Source organism: Nyctereutes procyonoides, unplaced genomic scaffold (genome assembly GCF_905146905.1).
Source record: "Nyctereutes procyonoides isolate TBG_1078 unplaced genomic scaffold, NYPRO_anot_genome, whole genome shotgun sequence".
Taxonomy (NCBI): Eukaryota; Metazoa; Chordata; class Mammalia; order Carnivora; family Canidae; genus Nyctereutes; species Nyctereutes procyonoides.
The window spans coordinates 4137744-4150486 of NW_026575139.1; the positions used below are offsets into that span (position 1 = coordinate 4137744).

Genomic DNA, 12743 nt, shown 5'->3' on the forward strand with positions numbered 1-12743 from the left:
GGGGTCAGTCTATTCCACCCTAGGTGGGGGATCCTCTATTCTCCTTCTGTTTTCCCCTTTGCCACAGACATGGAGGTGCGCAGGAGCCAGACACTACAACAGGCTCTAGGCCTGCAGGAGAGACTCAGGAAGGTGTGGCAGCTCAAAGACAAGAGGTCAGTGCACAGGATGGCATTCCAGGCACAGAGCAACTGGAAGATGAACTGAACTGAAACTGAACAGACCTCACCAGGTGACTTCAGGCAACGTACCCAACCTCTCTAAGTGTCTGCTCTCATTTCTTTCATTCATTTAACAAGTATTTATTAGACACCTACCATGGGCAAGGTACTAGGGATACTGTAACAAACAAAAGTAATTTTTACTTTTATTTTTAAAAAATATCTTATTTATTCATGAGAGATACACAGAGAGGCAGAAGCAGACTCCCTGCAGGGGGCCTGATGCGGGACTCGATCCCAGGACCCCGGGATCATGACCTTAGCCAAAGGCAGACGCCAAACCACTGAGGCACCCAGACTCTCCCAAAAATATATTTTCAAAACCCCACCTCGTAGCACTTACATTCTGCTAAAGGAAGACAAACAATAAACAAGTATAAAATTCAAATCCACAATATATAGACGGCAGTATGTGATCTGATGAAAAAATAAAGCAGAGTCAGGGGAAAGGGAATACCCCAAGAGAGGTCAGGGCCACAGCTGAGCAAAGAGCCAGGAAATGAGGAAGCAAACCATGTGGGCATCTGGAGGCAGAGGCCGGGGGAGGGGATGCCTGGTGTGCTCAAGAACAGTACAAGGCCAGTGTGACAGAGGGCGGGCGTGAAGGACACAGGACTCTGTTGGAGATGGAATATGGTGGCAGCAGCAGGGCCAGGCTGAGCAGGCCCTTTCAAGATTCCCCAAGAGCTGGGGCATGTGCAGGCAGGCAGGAAGCCATTGGAAGGTTCTGAGCACAGGACTAATAAAACTTGCCCTGACATTTTAAGAAGAGAAATGAGTGAAGAACCGGGAGCAGGAAGACAAGGCAGACAGGATGCTGGGAGGCCGGTTACAAGGCCACTGCGCTGAGTTGGGTACGAGATGGTGTCAGCATGGACCAGGCTGGTGGCATGGAGATGCTGGGAAACGGTGGGACTCTGGGCATACTTTGAGGTACAGCTGACAGAACTTCCCTTGACGGCTCAGACATGGAGCGTAGGAGAAAGAAAGGAGTCAGGGATGGCTGAGCAGCCAAAAGGAAGGCCAGGCTGTGGACACGTGAGGAAGGAATGGCTTAGGAAAGAACTCGGGAACAGTGTGAGATGTGCTAAGTTTGAGATGCCTGGTAGACTTCCAGACAGCAACGCCAACCAGGCAGCTGAAGACATGGGACCAGTCTGGGGAAAGGCTGGGGTGGGAGGTATACATTTTGGGGTCATCTGTATCCCTGAGCTTCTGTCGTCATTGATGGTATGTGGCATGGGCTAAGCAACTAGTGGTGCGTGGGCCACAACAATCCAGTCTTGTGCCTTCCCCATTCCCCATCTCCTATTGATGAGCAAGCAAGCTTGCTCACTGCAGTGTGACAGTCACTGTACCTAAACACCTGTCTCTTCAAGGGACCACAGAGCTCAGGAAATGCAAGGGGCTCGACACTGGGTGGGCTTGACATTGGGTGGGCTGTCCTGGCTTCCAAACTTCAGGTATTCCCTCATACCACTCATTTTGACTTATTTCCATAATCCAGTGAAAGAGCAAGAAAAGTTAAAACTTTTCCCAAGACTAAATGTAAATCTGAATAAAGAAACAACTAGCTGGAGTTTGAACCTCAATTTTATTTAAAAATAAAATAAAACAGACTTGGAGTAGTGACTTCTAATTGTCATGTGACTGACATATTCCAACTTGGATTTTAGATCTTGGAGTTGGTATGCCACATTCCTTCTAGAAATAAATCAGAATAAGTATCAGGAATTCTGAGAAACAGTGGATTCTGATTTGGGTTCCATTCTCCCTTGTGAGATCATAGAGCCAAAAATCACATTTAAAAATGTTGATTCTGGGGATGGCAGGGAATGTAGTCACCATTCTGGGTCTAGAAGGGGAAGGAAAACCACACAGTATCCCATGAAGCTGTCTCCAGGGGTGCTCAGAAGGCAGCCTTTGAGGTATGGAGTAACTAAATGTTTACTAAACTATGAATTCAGTACACTTCTCATGTAAGAAGTTTTTTTGAAAAGGTAAAAACAGAGGTGAAGTGTGTCTACCACAACAGCCAGCAGAATAGCTTGCCTGGTGCTAGAACAATACAGTCCTGAAGTCAATGGCAGGCAAAATAAATACTCTAGCTGTCTGGAAAATGCTGGCCCAACTACTCAAGCTCTCAGGATTCTGCAACTGTGTGGGTTTGGCCCCAGCAAATCATTACAATCGTCAGCACGTTCTAGAGTGAGATCATCTGCAGAGATTCCTTATGAAATGTGATCGGCGTTCTCCGGCACTCCCGCAACTGGGGTGTGCTGAGGACACTTCACATTTTTCTCAAGAGGTCAGCTGTCAGGTTTTCGACATGCTCTTCTGAAGTAGCCCACTCAACGGGCACCATGGTACCAATATCAGGCCTGCACCAAGCTAGCTTGCTTGTTTTTCCTCCCTTATTAAATCCCCTGAAAACAAACTCTGTCAACTGCTTACCTATTAAGGCCTTACTGTGTGTCAAACAGTTTTAGGCACAAAGGGAGACAAAGTTAAAAACCCAGGAGACCTGGAAGCTCTCAAGGAACTCTGTCCATGTTAAAATCAGACTTCTTTTTAAAATGAATGTGGCCCTTGTGCTCTCGTGGTCGGGGTGTGTGCATGGAGGAGTTTGTGCACTCATGGGCCTGTGAACACGTGTTCAGAGGCTGATGGCGCTGCCCCCGGGTCCTCTCTGCCAGTATGCTCATGTAGAAAGAACGATATAATGTATAAAGTTAAGTTCATGTCATCTCATTTAACTCTAACAGCATTCCAGACTTTCTTACAGAAAATTCATACAGAAAATTGAGACTAAAAGAAGATCAAGAAACTTGCCAAGTCCCCACAAGCCACACATGGGAGAACCTGGGTTATAAACCGATGCCCCTACCCTCACCCGTCCCCAGGAGGAGGGGCTGTGGGGTGAGTGATCATGGCTATAGTTTAACCTCCCACGTTGCTTCTGGTCCACCTGCCTGAACTTGAACTACAGCTTCTGGCTCTGGATTTCTTTCCTGCCTGTACCCCCCTGCCTTTGCCTCCAACTTCCCATCTCCATAATGACAGTCTGTCAGTTTTCCCCAAGCCCATGGTTCTGAAAGTCTGGTCCCCAGACCTACAGCATCAGAATCACCTGTGGACTTCCTAGAAATGCAGAACCTCAAGCTAACCCCAGACCTACTGGATCTGAGCCTCCGGGAGTGGGGCACGGCAATCTGGGCTTTCCTGGACATTCCAGATGATTCTACTGAAGGCTACAGCTTGAGCACCACCCTGACCTACACTGACCAGGCTAGCTCCCTGAGAGTGCTTGTGTGGGACCATCATGATCACTTGGCCTCCACACATGTAAATCCCAGGACTAAAGAAGAAAGCGATTTGTCCAGCACATGCAGCAGTCACAAAATGCAATCATTCCCAACAAAGTTCTTGAGGACCAGCTTAGGGAAAGCTGGAAGCATAGGTAACAGACCTCCCCTTTCTGGTCTTTCTGCAGCCGGCCCCACTTTCTCTGTAAGGCACTGCAGTGGCCTTCAACCTGACCCCCTTCCCACTCATCAGACCCAGTCTGTGGGCTAGGAGCTCACCAAAGTGGGAACAGGCTTGTTGATACTTATCCCTCTTGCCTAACTGGGAAAGGAGGTGAACAGCTCCACGCTCTGCTCAAGACAATTAGTTAAGGCTTACTCCATCTAGAATAAATGCTTACAATAAGATATGAACCTCACAACTGTATTACTTTCTACAATCCCCAAAACTCCTTTCTCAGATGGATCAGAAAAGCTAATTTTCAAATTGGGATTAGAACCAGGGACTCTCAACTCCCTCTCTATGGACCTATCTACTGTAACACATGAAGCATAAAACAAATTTTTGTTAGTTATCTAATCAAGCTAAAATAAAACAGTAAGTCCTGGTCATTGTATAAGGGCATGGACCCATGTCACCAGAGCATACTGCCACAAGGAAAGAATGTCCTTTTCATAAGCCCAGTCCATTAGAAATCATGCAGAGACACTCTCTTAAACAAAGGATAACTTCCTAGATCCAAAGCTCCAAGTTTACAGGAAGGGCGGGGGACAATCTTTATAGCCTGCTTTTCTTCATGCAGATCTGGGGATCCTCTCATCTACTCCCTTGATTTTGCTTAAAAGGTCGCTAATTTCTTCCTAGAAATAATGAAAGGTGGTTATTCTATTATCATTTTAATGTCTATTGCAGCACCGTTCTTCAGAGGGAACAAAAAAGGCCTGTAGAGACAGAACTGAGGTCCCCACACAATCACCCCCTTGCCAATAGATATGGTATTTACACTCTGTTCTAAAATATACCGAAATTCCATTTGAGAAACGAGAGGCTGCCGGAGGTTAGGAGCAGACACACACATACACACTCTCTTCCATATGTTCCAAAAGGTGGAAATATGCACACGAATGATCAGATCACCCTCCCATTCCGCCTCCTTTATTTTCATTTCTTAGAAACTATCTCCGTTGGAACATCCCTTCCCACATTCATACCCAGAGACAGATCCGAGGAGAGGAGATGGAGGAAAGAGAAGGAATAAGATTCACAAAAGACTAATTTGGAGCATTGATAATTACAGCAGCTGAAGAGCTAACGAAAGCAGAGAAGGACCCTGTAACAAAACACCATCAGGGCACTTCCCAGGAAACTGCCCAGGCACAAGATTCCTATTAACAATGAGGAAAAAAATCAGAGCCAAAATCAAATCTCAACTAAGCAGGCAGACTTGCAGAATTTTTCACCTTCACTGCTAAGATTAGCATTTTTTTAAAAGAGCACTAGACTCCGTGAGTTTGACAAAGGAAGAAAAACAAAAGATAGCAAGAGACTCATTCTAGATAAACAGTTGCTATTCTGCATTCATAACTCTACACCAGCCACAGCAGCTCGAATGAGGCACAAGGTGGGGTCCTCAGCAAATTTACACACGATCAAACCAATTATCCACGCTGCACTTGTGCATGCAGTAAACACCCTCCACCTGCACCACCTCTCTGCCTCCCACCCCCAAAACCGAGATCGACCCCACCAAATGCAGAAAAGAACCCTTTTTTGGGTGAGAACCAGCCAGAGCCTAAGCTGTCATTACACAGCAAAAACCTAGCGAGAACAAAAACCCAGCAGCAGACTGATGTAGGAAGCCCAGAACGTACCTGAATTCTTCAAATGCAAACATGACCTAGTCAGAGACAATTTCCTTAGATTGTCTGGTAGCCTTTTTGGTTCGGAGGACAACCATTTAGTCAGTCAGATGGTGCAAAGTGCAGAAAAAAGAGGCGGGGTTTCCACACCCCCCAATATTCTGAAGTAAAAGGCTTTCTGCAGACAGGGGCCTGCAGCCTCCAGCTCCGCCAGCTGCTGACAAGCGGCAGCTAACAGGGGAGGCAGCTAGAGGACCATGTGATCATTCCAGCAAGTCTGATTAATGCAGTGTATGCTTAGGCTCCAGGCTGGGAACTGGATTAACCCAGAGAAATAAGTCGAACCCCTGGGCACGCCTGGCATCCTGGGTGAATCACATATACGTCCCCCCCCCCCGCCCCCACACACACACCCAGCCAGAAATTTGCACGTTGGGAAATGGGAGGCAAAGGCCTAAAGCAATGTCACCAGCTCCATGGTGACCTGCCCATTACCCCATCTTGGGTGGCTGCTGCTGTCACCATCAGGTATGGCCAGTGTGGTCAGTAAACAGGACAGAGTGTTACTCATGTTACTGAAAATTCCTCAGAATTCCACTATTGAGCATTTGTTCAGCACAAATGCATAAACTGCTTCAGAACCACAGAAGTCACATTCTATACTTACCACTTTACCATGAACAACATGACCTTGTAGGTCAACTGTGATGACTGATCTCATTTACTTAACTATTCATTTATTGAGTGTCTAGTGTGTACCAGGCTCTTATCAATTCCTTGAGGTACAAAAATTACCATAATAATTTCAGAACAGAAGTTAAGAAAAAGGAAAAGAGATGTCAGAAAAAAGAAAGAAAGAAAGACAGAAAGAAAGAAAGAAAGAAAGAAAGAAAGAAAGAAAGAAAGAAAGAAAGAAAGACAGACATGTTTACCGGTTTGTAAAGCCCAAGCTGGCAAGATTTGGCTGTATTCTGAAACTTGCCATTACGGAGATCTTCAGCATTTAGAGCGCAAATCTTTATAAAATAAGGGAGACAGATCTCAAATAAAAACCTGTGAGTCACTCTTGAGTTTCTTACTCCCTCACAACACAGGAACAATCAGTCGCTAATTCTGATTGTACCTCCAAGAGGTTTCTTTGAGTCCTGCCCCTACCATCCCAGGCCCTTAGCACTTCTCAGGCGGCCTTGCACCTTATAACCGGTCTTCCTCACAGTCCTTCTCTAAAAAATCAGCCCAAGCCATTTTCTAAATCTGATTCTGCTGCCTCCGCCCTTTCCAACCCTGCAGTAGTTCCTTGGTACCCATGGGATTATGCAAAAATGCCTCAGCCCTGCAAAGAAAGTCTTATTTCTCCCACTCTTTCTTCCACCAAAACTCTTCACAAACCCCCAAATTCAGCCAGACATTCCAGGTCCCCAGATATGCCAGGACCTCCTTCCTTTGGTCCATGAGGCAATGGCCCAGATTATTTCTTGTTTCGTGTGTGACGTGTGTCCTCTCATGCAAGGCTCTGCCCCCAGGAGCCTGCACTACCCCCAGGACAGTCAGCCACTGCCACTGAGCCATGGCATAGCGCTCCGCCTGCCCCACACATCCCTGAGGCCCGTAGGGCAGTGACGTGCATTCCCAGAGCCTGGCACAGAGCTGGACAAAGAGAAGCCATTCAGTAAAGGTCCAGGGCAGGAACCTCCTTTTGCCTCTGCCTCTGGGATACAGGTATCCACACATGCAGGTGCTCTGGGATGACTGTGCCCCTTCCCGTGTTCTCTCTACCTTGAAGGGCAGCCAGAGTCCAGAGCCCAACTCAAAGAAATGAAGTGGTAGTGGCAGGCTGACTAGTGAGGACAATTGGGGGGAATCCTGGGATCCCTCAAACCACGCAGCAATCATCAACTGAGCCGATCCGGAATGCCCTGCCCAGTATTCCTTACAAGTCTTTGCAAGGGACCCTTCAGTGACAGCAGCTTCTTGGCAGCATCACGATACAACAGAAAACACAAGAGATACAGAGTCCTTAAATAACCGAGTTCACGTCCCAGATCTGCCACTTCCTGACTCCATGATCACTGACAGGCGACTCGAGCTGTCCGTGCCCTGCTCCCCACATAAACAGTTGGAATAACGCAGATGCTGCCTAGGCCTCTCACAGGACAGCTGTCGCGACCCCACAGGGTAGCACCGGGGAGCTGTGAGAGGTCCTTGTTGAGTACATCAAGTTGTGGAAGGTTCTTCATCATCATTACCGCTTCACAAGGCCACCTCCCCTTGAACAGTGCTGATAGCTGCACGATCTTCTCTGTGAGACCACCATCCCCAGGGAAGTGTTCGGTCTGCATTGGGGGGCAGGGGTCAAGGTATTTCTATCTTAGGATTTTCAGGACAAGGGGTGTGTGTGTGTGTGTGTGTGTGTGTATACATACACATATATACCATGTATGGATATATGTATAAAATAACTATCCTAAATTCTAAGTTAAAAAAAAGCAATAAAGACTATCCAGGGGATCCCTGGGTGGCGCAGAGGTTTAGCGCCTGTCTTTGGCTCAGGGCACGATCCTGGAGACCCAGGATCGAATCCCACGTCGGACTCCCAGTGCATGGAGCCTTCTTCTCCCTCTGCCTATGTCTCTGCCTCTCTCTCTCTCTCTCTCTCTCTCTCACTGTGTGCCTATCATAAATAAATAAAATAAAATAAAATAAAAATAATAAAGACTACCCAAATCTTAGAAAGAGCAATTCACCCACACCAAATGCAATTACATGATGTTGTTATTTACTAAACTACCTGGGTACAGTCATAGATGGGCTGGGGTAGGGGCAGCTGGTAATCAGCCAGACACAATCTTCTTGAGGGAAAGGAGATTTAGAGCATTCTGTTACCACTCCTTTGCAGCCTCAAGGACAGGTCTAGTAAACAGCAGACACTCCATAATTACTTCTGATTGACAGATGTGTTAGTTGGTCTAATGGCCAGAACCCACATTCTTGGCACTATCTGCAAAGCATGGGGAAGAGAAGCAGTGGTCTTAACTCCTAGACATTTGTCATGGAGTTACAGATGTTTGTGAGAACTGGCCAGATGTGCTTTAGCCTGGCCATAAGGCAGGTCCACTGTGGCACAGGCCCAGGGGATAGACACCTCTCAACTTCATGGCTGGTTTCCACCAGTAACACAAGAATCTCCTCTTGGAATGCTGGTTATACCTCTCAGGGCAATTCATAAGGTCCTAGTACAAGGAGAATTGCTGAGAACTTGTGAAAAATCTTCAAATCCCAGCACCAAATGTATGGTAGACAAAATTTTATGAGATTCCCCAATTTACTAATAAGGAAACAGGCCAAAGAGGTTAAGTAACTTGCCCAAGGTCATACTGCTGTCCAATGAGAGCAATGACTTGGAGCCAGGCCGGCTTAATGCCAGTGCTTGCAGACCCCATGCCCTCTCAGGTCCCAATACCAATGATCCAACTGCCTCTGGCGGCCTCCAGAGACAGCTGATCCCATAGGTCTCAGGCAGCCTGTAGCTCCAGAACAGGGCTGGGCCACAGTGACCCTCTGGGGTTCCTCTACCCAGCCAGTCCTAGCTAGTGCCTGTATGTCATGGCCAGGCATGCATGTCTGCACCGCCTGCTTCAGCTGCCGCAGGAAGGAAGGGCTAGGATCCTGGATTGTCACAGGACCAGACTAGGAACGGAGTCGGCTTCAAACCCTAGGCACTTCATTTGATCCCTGATAGCACCAGAGTGTCAGGAAGAGGGACACAAGTGAGGGTCCGTGCCTCCTGACAGCTCCACTCTCTCTGAATAGGCTGGGAAGGCACTTCAGTGACCAAAGAATGTTAAAAAAATGAAAGGTCATCCCAGGAAGCCTGTTCCTGCCATGGAACCTTTTTTTTTTTTTTAAATGTCACTTACATGGGACATAAAGCTGATACATGTAGAGGGTTCTGGATGAAGGAGGAGTGGAAGAGCCCACAGTCCCTGCCCCCAGGCTTTCCCCTCCCTCCAGCAGGGGCAGGCCAGACTCAGCCGGAGAACACCTGGCTCAAATGACTGGCAGCCCCACCTGACATTCTGGATGGGGTGGAGCTCTCTGAGCTCGGGTCATCACACTCACCCTAGTTAATCTGGACTCACCCCCTTTTTTTAGTCTCATCCTAAGAATAAAAGCCCCCCCCACACACACACACACCTGGACCCTGCTGTCATCGTAGAACACTGTCCTCCTGCAGTGACTGGCCATGAGAGCTGCCTGAGGAGTCCCCAGAGAAACAAATGTGGAGATACTGAATACAAATGCTATCATTAACAGGAGATGTTCCCAGGCCCAGGACAATCTGGGAAAACTAACATTTCTAGGCATGCAGTAAGCCTTTGGTAAAAAAAAACTTGTTGAATTCATTTAATGTGCTTTTGTTGCAGCTGAATTAACCTTTCCAAAAAAAAAATTAAAAACAAAACCCAAAACAAAATCCCTTCTTCAACTGATAAGAAATGTTGAGTCCTACATGCTGAACTATTTCTTTTCCCCAAATTACATAAATTCAAATGAACTTCTACAGTGACATTTACTTTAAAATAAAAGTTTTAAATAAAGCCATCCCTCATCCCTATTTTGAGAATTCTATTTAAACTAAAAGCAACCCCCCCCCACCCCAAAGCATTTTACTACAGAGAAAACACAAGTATCTTCAGTCTACCACTACTCAAAAGTAGGAGTCATTGGTAATTACTTCTGCATTCCTGTCTACATTGGTCTCTCAGCAAATAAGCGCTCTCTAGATGTGCCAGGTGACTGGAGATTATTTTTGCACTCACTCAACAAACAGCTGGAGGGCTACTATGCTAGATGCTATTCCAGGTGCTGCAGAGAAAGCAGAGTACATCAACGTCCTCTGTCTCCCAGTGCTTGAGTCTAAGGGTGGAAGGCAGATCACAAATGAATAAAGATGGGCACTGAGCCATGGAGTGGTGGGAGCTACTGAATTTAGCAGACATGATGGGAAAGACCCCTTCAGGGGTGATATTTATGCTCAGATTTGAAAGACAACCAGGGGACGGGTATGCAAATCTCAAGGAAGGATTACTGCAAGCAGAAGAAACAGCTGAGGTGGGAAGGAACAAGCCTGGCTTTCACCCAGTCATGCAATGTGGCTGGAATGGAGGAATAAGGAACAGAAGAAATGGAGATGAGGACAGACAGGGTCAGCAGGGTGTTGGCAGCCGAGGGGGAAGCCACTGTGGAGTTTTAGGCAAGGGAGTAACATGACTGGATTTTCGTTTTTTAGAAGAATCATGGGAGTGGGGAGACCAGTCAGAAGCTGCCATGGCAGTCCAAGTACAAGCTGGCGGGGTCTGGACTCCGGTGACAGCAGGGCACAAAAGCAGAAAACAAATCGATGGACTGCAGGTATGTTTCAGAGATAGTCTTTTCTCACAAGGCAATTGTTTTATGTGGTTCTTAGGTCAGTGAGGAAGCAAAGACGGACTTCAACAGAAATACTAAGCACCCTCTGAGGACCAGATACCAAAGAAGTGTAGGCCCCATGAGAGGAAAGACATTGTCCCATATTTACCACCACACCCCAGGGCTGGCATCCAGAATCATTCAATAAATATCTGTTGAATTAATGAACCAGCAGTTTGTAGACAGAGAGAGAAGGTTTCATAAAAAGATGAAATTGCATGAAGTCAGCATCCTCTTTCTGGTGCAACCATCAGATAAAAGGGCAGATTATCCTTTTGAATAAATAAGTGCAGCTGCTCCAATGTCACCCAGATAGACAAAACTTTGCCAAGAAAATCTTACCAGGAATAGAGGGAGAATCAAGAAGATAAAAGCATGCAAAGCAAATTCAGATATTCCATCAAGTACTCACTGCTAATAAGTCTAGCACCACACTATCTCTGAAAGATAAGGAGGTGAAAGAAGATTCAAGACACCCCTGAGGCCCTTCCAGTAGTTGGGAACAGACCACAGGCCTCAGAAAACCCAAGAATCAATACTGGTAAATCATTATGAAGGTGCCTACAGCTGTGGGCAAAGGATTTTATAGTTACCCTGTTAGCAATGGTTTTCTTTCCCACCTCACCTCACTGCTCTTAGCAAGATCCTTTTGCATCCTGGTTCTGGCATACAGTAGCCCATGAGCTTGGAGTGTGAAAGGCTGAGCTGTGGTCCAAGCTCCACCCTTCACCAGAAGAGCAAGTCACTTGACTTGTCACAGTCTCGCTAACTCACCTATGAAATGTGGGCAATAACTCCTGTCCTGCTCTCTCACAAAGAAATAGCGAGGGCTAAATACAATAGTCAGTGTGCCAGTGTTTTGTAGATTACATGTGCTAGATACATAAATAATAATACTATTATCAACAACACAGGAAATTACCCTTTTCCACTTGGTGCCACTGAGGTCCTGACAAGGCAGGAATTTTAAGTATTTTTCCAGGTCACATAATTAGATGATCCATAAATGCAACTGACTATCCAAGTGACCAAGGGAGTTTACAAACACATGGAACTGTGGGAATTCACAGTCAAATGAGTCAAACCCTACTTCGGGGACAGTTGAGCCATCTCAGAGCTTATCTCCTCAATGCATGTTCATTCATCAAAGTGTAATTTTCAAAAGCTAAAAACCTAATGGTCATACAAAAATATAGTATGCCTGTGTCAAGGACTGACTTAAGTAATTTATGAGGGAACACCAGGATGGCAAAGCTAGTTCAAAGGTTACACTAGAAACACACACAGAGTCAATGGCAAAAAAAGAATGTCGTGATAATCTTGCAAAAGTTAGATCCAAAACTGGCTCATGTCCCACAAAGAAATGAAACTATAACCTTTGTGGTTACTTTTTTCTACTAAACACAAAGCATTTAGATCTCTACTGGGCAGAAATCATGTGTAATTTATCCATCTTCTATAAGTTAGCATCTAACTTTACAACTTTACAGAAGGACGTCTTCTCTAAGAATGCCAGGTGTCCTTTAGGTAGGCTTGCTAAACGATGCTCTTGAGGGATTCAGAAATAGCGTACAATAATCTTTCTGCCTTTTGTCCAAGTCTTAGATAATTTTCCTACAATATCTCACCATAGCTTATCATCCGTCCCCATGAACTGGTGGATAAGAAAGAAGTTCTTTCCTATCTAGTCCGTTTTTTGCTTCTGCCCCATTTATATCCTCTTATTTTGTGAAAATCCTTCAAATGATTGAAGTCAATTCTAAATTATTACTTAGTCTTCCGGGTCAAATCATCCTGAAATGGGGGTGGGGGAGTGCATTTTCCCTAATTTCCAGCTTTCAGCGCTTCTCTGAATTCTCTCCAACTATCACACTTGTGGGTCTCTTAA

At 46.0% G+C, this 12743-nt stretch overlaps 1 protein-coding gene across 3 annotated transcripts in view; it reads right to left on the reverse strand.

The window, feature by feature from the left end:
* Window positions 1-12743, reverse strand: part of EVL (Enah/Vasp-like) — a 144432-nt gene that overhangs the window by 101474 nt on the left and 30215 nt on the right. Inside the window, exon 1 of one of the 3 annotated variants that reach the window (XM_055304150.1) lies at window positions 5399-5585. The exons of 1 other annotated variant lie outside the window; for it this stretch is intronic. In XM_055304150.1, the coding sequence (XP_055160125.1) occupies window positions 5399-5421 (23 nt within the window). In that variant the 5' untranslated portion in view covers window positions 5422-5585. Of the gene's footprint in view, window positions 1-5398; window positions 5586-12743 lie in introns of those variants that run through there. One more of the 3 variants, XM_055304146.1, reaches the window with a different exon arrangement.